Raw genomic sequence first — 13604 nt, forward strand, 5'->3', positions numbered from 1 at the left:
ATATAGTCATTCACTGGATGTTCCTTGAGGAATTACTATGTTAGATTTTTGGGATTGGGCTAGATTCTGAAGAGGAGACTCTTTGCTTTTCAAGAGTTCTCAGTCTTGTGGAAGAGACAGACAGACAAAAATAAATAAATTGACAAAATGGAGTGCAAGGGGCCTTCATCCAGAGAACCCAGAATGATTGGGACGGGGCGAGGGAAGGGCTAGTATTGGGGTCCTGTAATGTTTGTCAAGACTAGAAGGGGGAAGAAAGTTCTCAGTTATGCTCAAGGACATCAGCTTCTTGTGGTTCAGCAAGAACAGGATACATTAATTCCACAAGAGAATAAGAATTTTTTTTTGCATGTACTACAAAGTGACATGGAGAATTTACTTTGGCGTCTGAATCACAGGTTCTTGGATTTATTCAGAAAACATTTATAATGTGCTGGGAGCTGGAGAGAGCTTTACAAAATGACCTGCCCCTTATTCCCTTGTGCACAGAGGCCAGGGAGGTGGTTTCAGAGGTGTTCCTTAGGGAAAGCTGTGCTCCTTCGAGTCTACTCTTCAAATCAGGAGCAGAATGACCATTGAGAGCTAAGATAGGGAAAGAGGAGTTATTGCTGCTTACAAGGAATGAGACGCCATTTTATTTATTTATTAAATATTTATTATACACATATTTAAATTATTGTTCTTTTTTATACAACGTTTGACTTCTCAGGTGTAGTTCCCTTAAAATTTCCATCACCAAGTCACCAGCGAACAATTACCATAATCTCCTGTGCCCTTCCTGTTTTACTCACCCCTATCCAATGCTGAATGTCTCCAGTTTATAGTTAACCTACTAGTTCTGTCCTTTTCGCCCTCCCCCCCCCCCATTCCTTATTTGGTCCTCCTATAAGTGAAACCACTCAATATTTTTCTTTTTCCTTTTAGCCATTTCCCTGAGCATAATCCCGTCCAGCTCCATCCACATTGCTGCCAATGACATTAGTTTACCTTTTTTGATTGCTGAATGGTATTCCAGTGTGTGTATAGACAAAATCTTCCAGTCATCTGTCTGGGCCATTCAGGTTGTTTCCACATCTTAGCTTCTTAGCTATTGCAAATTGTGCTGTAGTACACATCGGAGTGTAGGTTTCCTTTCAAGTTAATATTTTGTGTCCTCAGGGTAGATTTCTAGGAGTGGAATTTCTGGGTCATATGGTAGCTCCATGTTTAGTAGTCTGAGGAAAGTCCACACAGCTTTCCATAGTGATTAGACCAGTTTGCACTCCCACCAGCAGTGTAGGAGAGTTCCTTTTTCTTTCCATCCCCACCATCATTTGCTGTTGCCAGTCATCTTGATATGGGCCATTCTTACAGGTGTGAGGTGGTATCTCATTCTGGTTTTAATTTACATTTACTCAGAAGTGATATTAAACATTTTTTCATATGGCTGATGACTATTTGCATTTCCTCTTTGGAGAAAGGTCTTTAGCTCTTCTGCACACTGTTTGACAGGGTTGCTTGTTTTTGTTGAGTTATATAAGTTCTTTGCAGATCTTGGTGATCAGTCCATTATCAGTTTTATGGAGTAAAAATAATTTCTCCCAATCAGTTGGGTGTTATTGGTTATTTTCTTTTGCTATGCAGAAGCTTTTTGGTTTGATGTAGCCCCAACTGTTTATATTTTCCTTAACTTTCTTTGCTTTGGGGAGAGGAGGAGTGAGTCTTTAAAGATGTTTCTGAATTTCATGGAGTTTTTGCCTATATTTCATAGTTTCAGGTCTTGGCACTTCCATGCCTGTCACTCAAGCCTATGGGGTCAGGCTTTGCTGACAAAGACACAAGCCATAGCCCTCCCTCCTTTTTTCTTTTGGTTCTGAAATTTTTTTAACTGAGTAAGATATACATACCATAAAATGTACTTGTGTAAGCCATTTTAAGTGTACAGGTCAGTGGCATCAAGTTCATTCAACTCATTGGGCAACTGTGGCCTCTTTTCATCTCCCAAACTTTCTCATCATCCCTAGTTGAAACTATAAGCTAAACAGTGCTCCCCCAAATACTCACCTCCCGGCTACCACTACTTTCTGCCTCTATGAACTTGACTATTCTGGGTGCCTCAGGTAAATGGCATGATCCAGTTATATATGCATTTGTGGGCTTGTAAGTGTGTCTTTCAGTTTCATCCATCCTGTCCCAATGTTTATATATTTGTGAGTTAAGAATCCAGAATCCTGAGGTAACCTTTCTAGAAAACATAAAAAATTAAACATAGAATAAGCAGCACAAATTCTGTATATTATCCTAAAGACCCGAAGTGAGGGACATGGCCTAAACAAACAATGGAATATAATTCAGTCAAAGTTTTTCTTTCATAAATGTTTCCTCTATTTTCCTCTAAATGTGCTTGGACGTTAATAGACCACCCTGAAGGTTTAGCTTCCCTTATGTTTACCATGGGAAAAGGGCATTTTCTATGGCAGACAAGGCTATGGGCTTGAAGGTCATGGACAACAGACTGACTTCAATGTACTTCTCTTCGTTTTAGTTCTGTCACAGAACTAAAACAGGCAAACCTATTGGGGCACATTTAACTTGACTACCAGTTCAGATAGGGAAAAAGAAAGCTTTTGCTTCACCTACCTTATTTTCTGGTGTCCTACCAACATCTGTATCTGCTCGGTGGTTGATGCTGTGCAGACTGAGCTGTTTGTCCACTTGGGCACACTAGCAAGCGAAAAGGAGCTCTTTGTCCCTTCATGACCACACAGCACTTTCTCCAGTATGTTCTTTTATTTATAGGGGAATGTTCTCAGTCATGTTGCTGTTTCTTGGCCGCTTTCCCTTTGCTCCTGATCCCAAGACACAGCTGTGAAGGACCTGGAATAGAAGCAGGAGGCCGGAGAGCCTGCTCCCAGCTGGGGAGCCTGTGGGGAGGGCGTGTGCAGACGCCGTTGATGTGCTTCTCACACATCCTGGCCTCTCATCAAGTGCATATTTCATCCCAGAAGGTCTTGGGTAGCACGTGAGGCTTTTCTGATGCCAATAAGCTCCCAAGAGGTGCTGATGCTGCTGATCTTTAGCCAGCACATTTAGTAGTAAGGAACTCAAGGGTCTTCTCTGAAGGCTTTCAGGCAGGCCACTGAGCATGTCTGTGCTGGCCACCCTCATCTGTGACATTAGAATAACAAAAGGGTTGCCCTCTTTAGTATCACTATTGGAGACCATCCCCTTTGTGAATTCCTTCCCTCAGTGCTGTGGAATGGAAATATCCTTGCAGGGACATAAAACAGGGGGGTAGGGGTGGTGGGAAAAAGTTAGTTTCAACCTTTTTATTCTGGCTTCCCTAAAGTTTTTCTAGCTCTAGCTCTAGGAAGTCCCACGTCCCGGGAAGCCATCAGTCTGTTTAGGATGCTTGTCTACCTTAGCTGAGGTTGCCATTGATCTCAACAAGGGACCCTCAGGGAGTCTTGTTCAACCTGAATTGAGAGAGGAAAGGTTTGTTTCTTTGGGTAGATATTCACCAGCCATAGTTTTTGTTTGTTTTAACCCTTCTGCTGTTGCTTGACTTTTTGCAGTGTTCAAAAACTAAATGAGTTTCTCCTGAGTGATGAGATTGGTGACGACAGCTGGCGTGCTGCCGAAGGCTCAGCTCTCCCTTTTGAGTCGTGCAAGAAGCACACAGGCCTGGTGAGTGCTTTTCCTCCTTCTGGAAGCGGTAACTGGGTGGTTCTGGTGGGGTGGCAGCTGAAGGGGGAGGTCCTGTCCTCTAAATCAGGAACAGCATGGCAAGCCAACAGAAGCATTGTTACAGCCATAAAATAAAAATTAAAATAATAGATACCCAAGTACCTCTGAGGAATCTCTAAAGGTAGGATCTGGGTCTGATCATACTGTTTTCTAATAACAAAGTGAAATGATGCAATTTAAACAATTCTAAGTTGTACTTACAACATATATGAAGAAAAACTCCCACCTGTTCCTATGACAAACCTCTCAAGTCTCAAATCAATAAACAAAGGCTAAGCTTGTCTTTACATCAGTAAGTTACCCCAAAGGGAAAAACATGTTTAATTCTGAGGAAGATTAAGGGGGCCTCCCCCCAGGCTTTTTGTAAAAGTATAAAATAAGCTAACAAATCCTGTATCCTAGTCTTCTAATACCTTTTAGCTATACTGCACTTTAGTCTTACAAGTGCTTGTTGATGCATTGTGTTTTTGACTCAGTTAATACATTACATCACCTATATTTTCCAGATGAATAGGATGCTCTATGACTTGAATAAAGTCAACAGATTAGTAGAAAGTGGCAGAGCCAGAATTAAAACCCGACTCATCACCCATAACCCAATTTATTCATTCATTAACAAATATTACTACTCAGTATTTACATCAAGCCCAGAAACACAGTCAGCATTAGCTTGTGCTGTGTCACATGTCATGTAACATGTATTTCTGATTTTGCCTTGTTGTCATATGTATTGCCTGCTCTTTGTGACAAGCCAGCAATATGGCTGCAAACAAAGGAGGCAAGATCTCTTGTCATGGAGTTTGCTTTCGTGATGCAAGAGTTACATGATAGAAAATTGCCATGGGAATAAAACAAAAAATAGCATTAAACAGTTATCTGGAAGCAGTGTGTCTGTTCCCCAGAAAGTCCTCTTGGAAATGCCAGCATTTGAGCTGAGACCTGAATGACATGTAGACACCTGCTCTGAGTAGAGGCAGAGAATTAACAGGTGCAAAGACTCCGAGGTGGGGATCACTTTGGTGTATTTGAGGAGCCAGATGTATGATGGTTGAAATGGAGTAAAGAAGGAAGCTAAAGCAAGACAAGACAAGTGTGTTGTAGACCAGGGAAAGATAATGGATTTTGCTGACCTGCAATAGAAGACATCTGGAGGGTTTTAAAATGTGGGTTAAATAAAACTTTATTTAAAGTCAGCAAACTTGGTGAACATGCTCTAGTTCAGAAAGACCTGCTAGTTAGTAGTTGATTGGAGAGGGTGACTTAGAGAGGACTCCAAGATGAATCCTAGGTAATTGGCCTAACTGCTGGATAGTTAGTGGTGAAGGCATGAACTGAAATAAGGCTGGTATTAAGGTGGAGTCAAGGTGTGTTATTATACCTGCTAATTTTCAGAAGTCCAGTCAGCACTGAAGATGCAAACTTGAGCCATTAGTGATTAGATAATATTTAAATCAGTGGTACAGGATTATACCACTTTCTTGAAAGGTGTATCTAAAAAACTCTGAAGAAAGTCTCTCAATTGAATATGTTTATTCTATAACAGTAAAGATGAAAGAAGTTTTTCTGAAATGAGCCATATCAAATCATTAGTTATCCATATTACAATTATATATATATATATTTACCATCCATGTAACCAAATAAGATTGCCCTAAATGGAGGTGATTGAGGCTGGGAAAGCCTTTCCCAGAAAGTCAATTCCTATTAAGTTTTCAATAGATCATGTTTAAAACTAAAAATAGTTAAGATGAGCACTTTTGTTTGAGGAGGAGCTACATGCAGGCATATGCAGATACTGAGTAAAGATGTCTCCAAATGCTTGTCTGCTAGTGTGTGACAGGGGACCCCCCCCCCCAGACAAGGACAAATGAAAGAGTGTCTGCCCTGTGAGGCAGCAGGAAAGTCAGGCATTTAATTAGAACCAGCCTTGGACCATCAGACACTCCAAAGAACTCAGTAGATCATCTCTGAGAGATGTGGGGATGAGCGGAGAGAGATGACCTCAGGAAAAGGGATGGAGCAGGACCAGTCTGTGGAGTGAGGGAAATCAGAAAAATCTTTGGTATGAGAGGAGGGATAGAAGAAAAATTGAACCAAAGAAAGGTTTTTGAAAGGAAAAAGAATGCCCCTCAAATGCATCCAATATCTTGAGGGTTATTGGAACCAGACTGGACTTCTGATGTCCTCCAGGGTCATTCATCACTGCTGAGGGTCTGAACCACAAATGACAACCTTTTAAAAATGGGAGTTTAAAAAAAATAAAGCTGTATTTGAAATGGAAATGTAAACTCCTTCTTGCAAGCACTTCAGATGCTATGTATTCTGTACAAACTGAGAGCTAAGTGGTTTTGGCTGCAGCTTTTCCAGGGAGAATTAGTGACATTCTAGAGCCAAAGTCTCTTCAAATTACATCTGGGAAACTCCAATTCAAATGTCTGTCAACACATGTCCTCCTCCCACCCTCTCCTTAGTTTTGTGAAGAATATGAAGTCATTCCTTTTGGATCTCTGGGGGCAATACTAGTGCAGCATTGAAGACTCTAGAAGATGGAGCGTTTCTGTGTAGGTGTACACCTGCCCTGAGCAGAAACTATGCTTAGCTAAAAGGGTAGCTATTTTCTACCACATCTCATGACTGCCAGGGGTCATTTGGGAGGACTCTGCAGAGAAAGTCAAAACACAAAATTTCATGAGCCTTCTGTTTCCTTCTTAATTTAAAAACGCATTAGGTATTTTCTATGTGCTAGAACTAGTTCTGCTCAGTGACTTTTTAGTCTGTGTATTGACTTGCGCGGCAATTGCTATTTGGCAGCTTGATGTTCTGGTGATACACTATTGATGGATATTGGAAGAGCCATATCTCATTTGGATTAAATTACTGATTGTTCCAGAATATTCTTCATTCCCATAGTGGAAGTCCATGAATTTTTTAAAAAAGCTAAACCTGCAATTCTAGACCAAACAAAGTTGTATGATGCCAATAAATTTAAGTTTTGAAGTGTATTAATATTTTGGCTTCATAGGATGTATAATACATTTAAATAAGACAGATGTTTATGTCGAAATACTTGCTCATTTGACCCCTGAGGCACATTTTGAGCTTATAAATTTTACTAAACAGAGGTTCACAAAGCTGAATTTTTTTACTTTCTCTTTAGTCCTTTGTGTCTATGCGAAATTACAGTCAGAATTAGAGAATAACAAATTTCTAGTTATGACTTAATCTTAGTTGACTTTATGTCTCGAAGATTAGCAAACCCCAGCCTACATTGTCTTTGTAATGGAAGCCTTAGGACTGACTAGAAACAGCCCTTGCCATTTAGGGGAGACTGTATCATTCTACATTGCTTATGGATCTCCTTATGAAAAGCTGTGCAGAAAAAACTGTAGGTCTCCATATTTTTCTCACTCCCAAATGGATCCCCAAGTGATAAGAGGGTAGCATGCTTCTAAAGGGATCAAAATATGTGGAGATACTCACAAAGCTCAGTGACTTAAAAAGTAGACTCTACTTTAACCTGAGTTAGGCTGCTTGATTTTCAACATGACCCATTTTTTTATTGCCTAAGAATATTCATCTATACAAATGGAGAAAGAATATCCAAAACCTACTTTTGGACTCGATCCATTAGTGTCCATCATTTGCAAGTATTACATCTTCAGCTTGCGAAAAAGATTAGCTTAGTACATTTGATTACCATTTGCTAGCTTTTCAGAAGACATTGAAATAATGAAAATAGGCCTTTCACTTCACTGGTTTATTTTTTGGGTATTTAAGTGAGAAGTAGAAATGAGAAGTCTGTAAAACTTCAACTTGTGTTCTTTTCTGTTTGGGGTGCAGCAGCCGAAAACTATAAACAGGAAACAGCCTGGGCGATATCACCTGGACAGCTACGAGCAATCCACACGGCGCCTGCGTCCTGTGGAGACAGAGGACATTGCAATAAAGGTTATCTCACTTCCTGTGTTCTCACACGAGTTAAAATACTTGTTACTATTTATAGTGAATTTCTGCAGAAATGTCCATGATTGATTCTTTAAAATCTCTTGACAGTGATTACTAATCCTCACATTAGAAATACATATTCGGGTGAGGTTATTCTCACCTCCAAGCCAGTTTCACTGCAACAGCTTCTTCTCTTCCTAGCAGGAAGAGGAGCCTTCTTGGGAATCATCATTAGAAGCTAACATTGAACATATTTCTTCTGTTCTCTTACATCCATCTACCAAGCAAATAGATTTATGGAGAACACCAATGTTATAAATCAATTTGTAAGGAAACAAATTAGAGTCGTGTCTTCAACCTGGTTCCTTGCATTCACCCATCTTGTCTGCATTGCTGTTTATTCTTCCAGTCCTGGGTGCTGAAGGGGAGAGGACTACCAGGGGACACCAGGGTGTGACTGACCATTGGCATAAATCCAGGGAGGGGTCTGTGCCATGCACCGACTGGAACAGACATGGAGCAGTGGGCTTCAAGGCTCAGTGCTCCAAGAGCCCTGGAAACTAGCTTTTTAAGAAGGTAGCTGCAGCTGCTGCTCTGGACCGCCCAGCTCCCTGCACTTCCAGCCTGGCCAGTGGGAGGAGTCTCAGTGGGATGGAGAGCAGAGCCACGGGCTACATGGAATTCTTCCCTTTCCTCATATTTCTTGATGTAATACCTGTCCCTCAGTCTGCTTAGAAATTGGGGCAATGGTGTATGTGATAGGGGAGTGCTTGTCTCACCACTGCCATTCATCTGCTGTGTGACTTCTAGAAAGATCATTTCCTCTCTGCGCCATAATTTGCCCATTTGGAAGTAGGGATACTATTTTGGGATGGTTGTTTTGAGGATTATGTCAGCTGTGAATTTTAAAGAGATTAGTGATTCTTAAGTTGTGCATTAGAATCATCTAGAAAGCTTTCAAGATAGATAAATAGATAGGCAGATGGATGGATGGGTGGGTGGATGGGTAGATAGAGATAGACCTATCCCCTTCCTGCCTGTATGTCTATGACCTTGGGCTCACCTTTTCAAATACTATTAGTACCCTAGGCAATGTTAGTGTGCAGGTTGGCTATGAAAAAGTAAGGAATAAGGGACTAGAAAGGGTGTTTACTCTTATTTCTCAAATAAACCTGGATAACCACACTATAGTACCAGTGACTTAAAAAAAGTGATCAAAATTTAAAATGACATTCTGTTTGGTATACTGACAATCTAAAATTGTCGTATCTATGTGCTTCATTTGTTTCCATTTTAATTTTTAAAGGTCATCATCATCATTTTTCTCCCAGAATTGATCAAAAAAAAAAAAAAAAAAAACAGAAAAACATCCAAATCAGTATGGCCTAGAGTCTGCTATCCTTCTGAGAGGCTGCTACAATTTCAGACTCACCTTCAAGTTCAAATTAATGTTTTTTTCATAATGGGAACTTCCTAATCATTAATAACTCACTTGCCTTTTGAAGTCTTGTGTGTGTATGTGTGTGTGTGTGAAATACAATATACTGACAGAGTGCTACATAAACCGTATGAATTCCATTGAATGTAAACATGAACCCCTACTCAACCACCAAGTAAAGAGCACAGCCTGCATCCCCAATAAAAGCCCCCCAAAGCACACATTTGCTGCTCTTCCTTATACCTCCCCTGAGATACAGTCTCAGTCATCATTTTTTTTTTTTTAAAGATTTATTTATTTGTGCATACAGAACTGGGGTACAGGCCAGAGGCTCAGGGGCAGCGAGAGGCCTCACCAGAGACAGAGCGGGGAGCAGAACAGGCAGACCGACGAAGCACACCGCTGAGGGGAGCAGCGGGCGGGCCAGGAGAGGTCTGCCGCGCCATGTGGTCACCCCCGGGGCAGGCGGGAATCGAACTCATGCAGAAGCGGCTTTAGATTCTCAGTGCTGTGCCTTAACCCGCTGCGCCACCAGGGAGGGCCACAGTCATCATTTTTATAGTCACCATTTCCTTGATAATACATGGCTATATAGGGCCCCCCCAAAAATTACTTTAGCTTTAAGCATGAGTATGTGTTTTTTCTCTTTAGTTCAACATTGTCTGTTGAATTCATCCATGTTGCTCACCCACACGCCCTGTGATGTGGCGTTCCATGGTGCAAAAGCACATGTGTTCTACTTTGGGTTGGGTTGTTACCAGCTTGGGGCTATTGTAAGCAACCTCAGAGTCAGAGTCGTTGCTTCCTTCACTGACCCAGATAAGGGCAGGCCTTTCTCAAGTGGCTGTGCCAGTAGTGACAGGTGTTTATTTGATCCACCTTCTCCCCAGTGCTTCCAACATTTTGCCAAAATGTATATGGCATGCTGGGAGGTACAGTGTGTCTTCTATTGACAGTGGTTTCTGCTGGGGAGGTACAGTGTGTCTTCTATTGACAGTGGTTTCTGCTGGGGAGGTACAGTGTGTCTTCTATTGACAGTGGTTTCTGCTGAGATGAAACATCTCTGTGTGTGTATGTGTCTGACTGTTTATGTTGGGGTCCCTCTTTGTGACTCATCTCGTTCTTTGACTCTCCCTTTAAAAAAAAGTCTGGACACTGGTTCTTTGGCAGTTCTATATGTTAGAAAATTTTTCTCCTGCTCAATAGTTTAACTTTCACTCCCTTTGTGGAGTTTTTAATTTCAGTATCGTCTTACTTAATAGACTTGTCTACTAGACTTTTCCTTTCTAGTTCATGCTTTAATTTTTATCTACTTTAAGAAAACTCTTCATGCCAGAAGTCATAAAGGTAATGGCTATTAAACCTTTTAGGCTATACCTCTCATCTTTTCATTTTTCCCACTTAGAATTGATTCTTGTGTTGAAGTATTGATGTGACTTAGTTGGGAAAGCAGTGTTGAATAATTCTGGTGGCAAAATGTGTGGTCAAAAATGGAATGGTAGTTGCTGTGCTACATTGGTTTTAAGGCCTTGTGGTCTGCTTGTGATTGTTACATGATTGATACCAGGTCACCCAGCCCCAGTTCTTGGTTAGTGTCACCACTGCTCTGCTGTGAAGTCCTGGATTTGTATCAGGGATCAGCCTGGGCTGAGGGCTGGCCTTCGCTTGTTCTCTGGTATATTTGTTGAATATTCCACTTTTCTGATTATCATGACTTTCTAATAAACACTGACATCTCTTAGAACAAGTCCTTAAGTTACACCCTGTTGTGCTTCTTGCAAAATATCTTGGCCCTGGTCTGGATTTCCATCTGTGAATTTGTAGTTCTCCTCACATTTCACTTGGTATTTCCTTCTATCTTCTATAGCTTTTTACAAATTCTATTTTATTCAGCATTTGTACTTATTTTCACCAGAAAGAAACAGGGTGGTGGGTGGAAGGCTCTGCCTTTCCATTTTGAGGGGCGTTCACACAATATAAAACTAGTCACATGACACTGGTGTTTAGCCTATCCACAAAACTGTTCAACATCCACATCTACTTGCAAATCCTTCCCATAACCCCAAAAGATGGCTCCTACCCACTAAGCAGTCACTGGCCTCTTCCCTCTGGTCACACCAAACTTCGTTCTGTCTACAAAGAACCTAGTCTAGATATTTCGTGTGAATAGAATGAAGCAGTACACGGCTTTGTGTGTGTGTCTGGCTCGTTTGTTTTCATTCAGTGCTTCCCCTTATCCCGGCTCTACCTGGCCCCTGATGCCTCATCATGATGGAACCCACTCTACTGTGCCTGTGCATCCTCCATTCCTTACATGAATGAAACATGCCCCATTACCCTGAGCACCTGTGGGTTCTCACTGGGCTGGAGCTTCATGCTCACTTGCTCCTCCTGCCTCAGTGCTGAGCTGCAGTCCATGCTGCTTTAGACTTGGCCCTGGTGATGGGTGTTCACCACTCTCTTCCCTCTGTCACAGCCCATTCATGGTAACATCTTTGTAGCAACCTGTTGATGAGCCTTTGCAAAGATTTCCATGTTAGCTGATAGACCATGATCAAACAGCCAGTCAGGGAAGGCAGTATTTTTTTTTATAACAGTTTATTTTTACATCATTTTGTACTTTTTTTTTCTATCTCAATTGTAGTCCCCGTGGGTTTCCCATCACAGAGTCACCCGTGTGCCATCACCATAGTCCCATGCACTTCCCTCCCCCCTGCCCCATTTTTGATCCCATTCCTCACTCCACCCCCACAAAATGTCTCTGGTGTATGACAGTTCATTATTCTTATTATTTTCTCGCCTGGTCCATTATACTCCTGCTAAGAGTGAAACCATCCGGTATTTTTCTTTCTCTTTCTGGCTTATCTCACTAAGCATGATCTTTTCCAGCTCCATCCAAGATGCTGCAAAAGACATGTGTTTCTTTTTCTTTGGTTGCTGAGTAATATTCCATTGTATATATGTACCACATCTTTTTAATCCAGTCATCCACTTTTGGGCATTTGGGCTGAGGGAAGCCAGTATTTTAATCCTCAGAGTGAAGAAGTGAGACTGTTCTGTTAAAGTGGGGGGGGGGGGCCCTGGAGGTGGAGGCACAAGGGCAGCCATGAGTCAAGTGCAGTCTCCCCTTCTGCCCCTTGTGAAGGTGGTTCCCTTGTTGACTCTGTGTGGCCCCAGATTAGGAGGTGGCGCCGCCTTCTGGTTCTTCCCTGTGGTGTTCACACCTGTCTCCCTGGGCAGCTCTGGCTTTGCCCACCCAGCTCCCTGTTATCAGAGGACCCCAACCACTCCCCGCCTCCACTGAGGGTGTGGGTGCTGGTCTCCTGATCCATCTTTCTCCCTCAGTAGATGGATGAGCTGGCAACTTCGAAGTGCACAGACTGTCTGATTTCCAAACCCAGGAATTCCTGAATCTGTATTTCTACAACTGGCTACCCCTGAAAAAGCTGCACCTCTAAAACCAGCTCTCCTGGGACCCTGCAGCTCCCTTGGGCTCCTGTCATTGTGAGCCTCAGTGTAACCCCAGTACTGTGAGCTTCTTCCTTCAGAACCTTCCTGTTGCCCCAGTAGTGTTCACCCTCATACCTTCTTGCCTCCTGTAGCAGAAGCTGAGAACTGTGGAGAAAATGACACACCCACCAGCTGGCTTAACAGCAGATGTGCTCTCTCCAACCTCACTGCCTCAGCACCCCACCCACAGCTTGCAGGGCCCTGCCTCTCCTCTACCCCCCCCCCAACCTCCTCTCTCCTTCAGCCTCTTAACTGCAGCTTCTTTCTTCTCTCCCGGTTCCCTGCAGGGTCACCTGGGACCTCTCGGTTCCATAGTGGCCTGCATCCCAAACTATGTTTGTGCCTCCATGGCCTCCTCATCGGCTCTCTGAGGAGGGGGTTCCTCGGCCTCACAAGCACTGCTTGTCACTAGCCACAGGGCCCTACACTATGCTTCAGCTCCAGCCAACTCCACTCATTGTTCCCCACAATCTGATCCTGGGCCTGTTCTGTAGTACTCTACCTAAAAATGCCCTCATTGAAATGCACTGTGTTTTCCAACACTAGCTACAAACCTCTTCTGTCTTCTGAAAAGTTGTTTGTTTTTCTTTAAACTCGCCTCTGATGTAAATAATTTTCTTTCTGATTTTTGACTGCACTGGCTGGGTCTCCCCTCTGTTGGTTAGTTGGCCCTGACTGTCTTGTATTCTACTTACTGCTGTCCACGGTTTACTTACTCCCCTGGCTGCAGGCTCCAGGGAAACAGAGAGGATGTGTCACACCTGTGTGTGGTTTTCATCAACCCTGACAGCCCGCCCACAGCCAGTGTTTGTAAGGTGATCAGTAATTCACCCTTCCGCACTGCCCTCCTTCCGGGACTAATTGTACATGCCTCTACATGCTGGATGTGACCGAAATGCCAGGGCTTTTACAAGCTAGAGGAAACCTGTATGGAAAAAGAAAATCTAATCCTTTCAAGCAACTTCCTCACTAAGTTGTTCATTTT

At 42.5% G+C, this 13604-nt stretch overlaps 1 protein-coding gene across 1 annotated transcript in view; it reads left to right on the forward strand.

Moving 5' to 3' along the window:
- Positions 1 to 13604, forward strand: part of ABCC9 (ATP-binding cassette, sub-family C (CFTR/MRP), member 9) — a 109756-nt gene that overhangs the window by 40663 nt on the left and 55489 nt on the right. The window contains exons 14-15 of the mRNA XM_012732915.1: positions 3555 to 3666; positions 7567 to 7674. Of these exons, the coding sequence (XP_012588369.1) occupies positions 3555 to 3666; positions 7567 to 7674 (220 nt within the window). The remainder of the gene's footprint in view (positions 1 to 3554; positions 3667 to 7566; positions 7675 to 13604) is intronic.

This window comes from Condylura cristata, unplaced genomic scaffold (assembly GCF_000260355.1).
Source record: "Condylura cristata isolate star-nosed mole 26May11 unplaced genomic scaffold, ConCri1.0 scaffold00036, whole genome shotgun sequence".
Taxonomy (NCBI): Eukaryota; Metazoa; Chordata; class Mammalia; order Eulipotyphla; family Talpidae; genus Condylura; species Condylura cristata.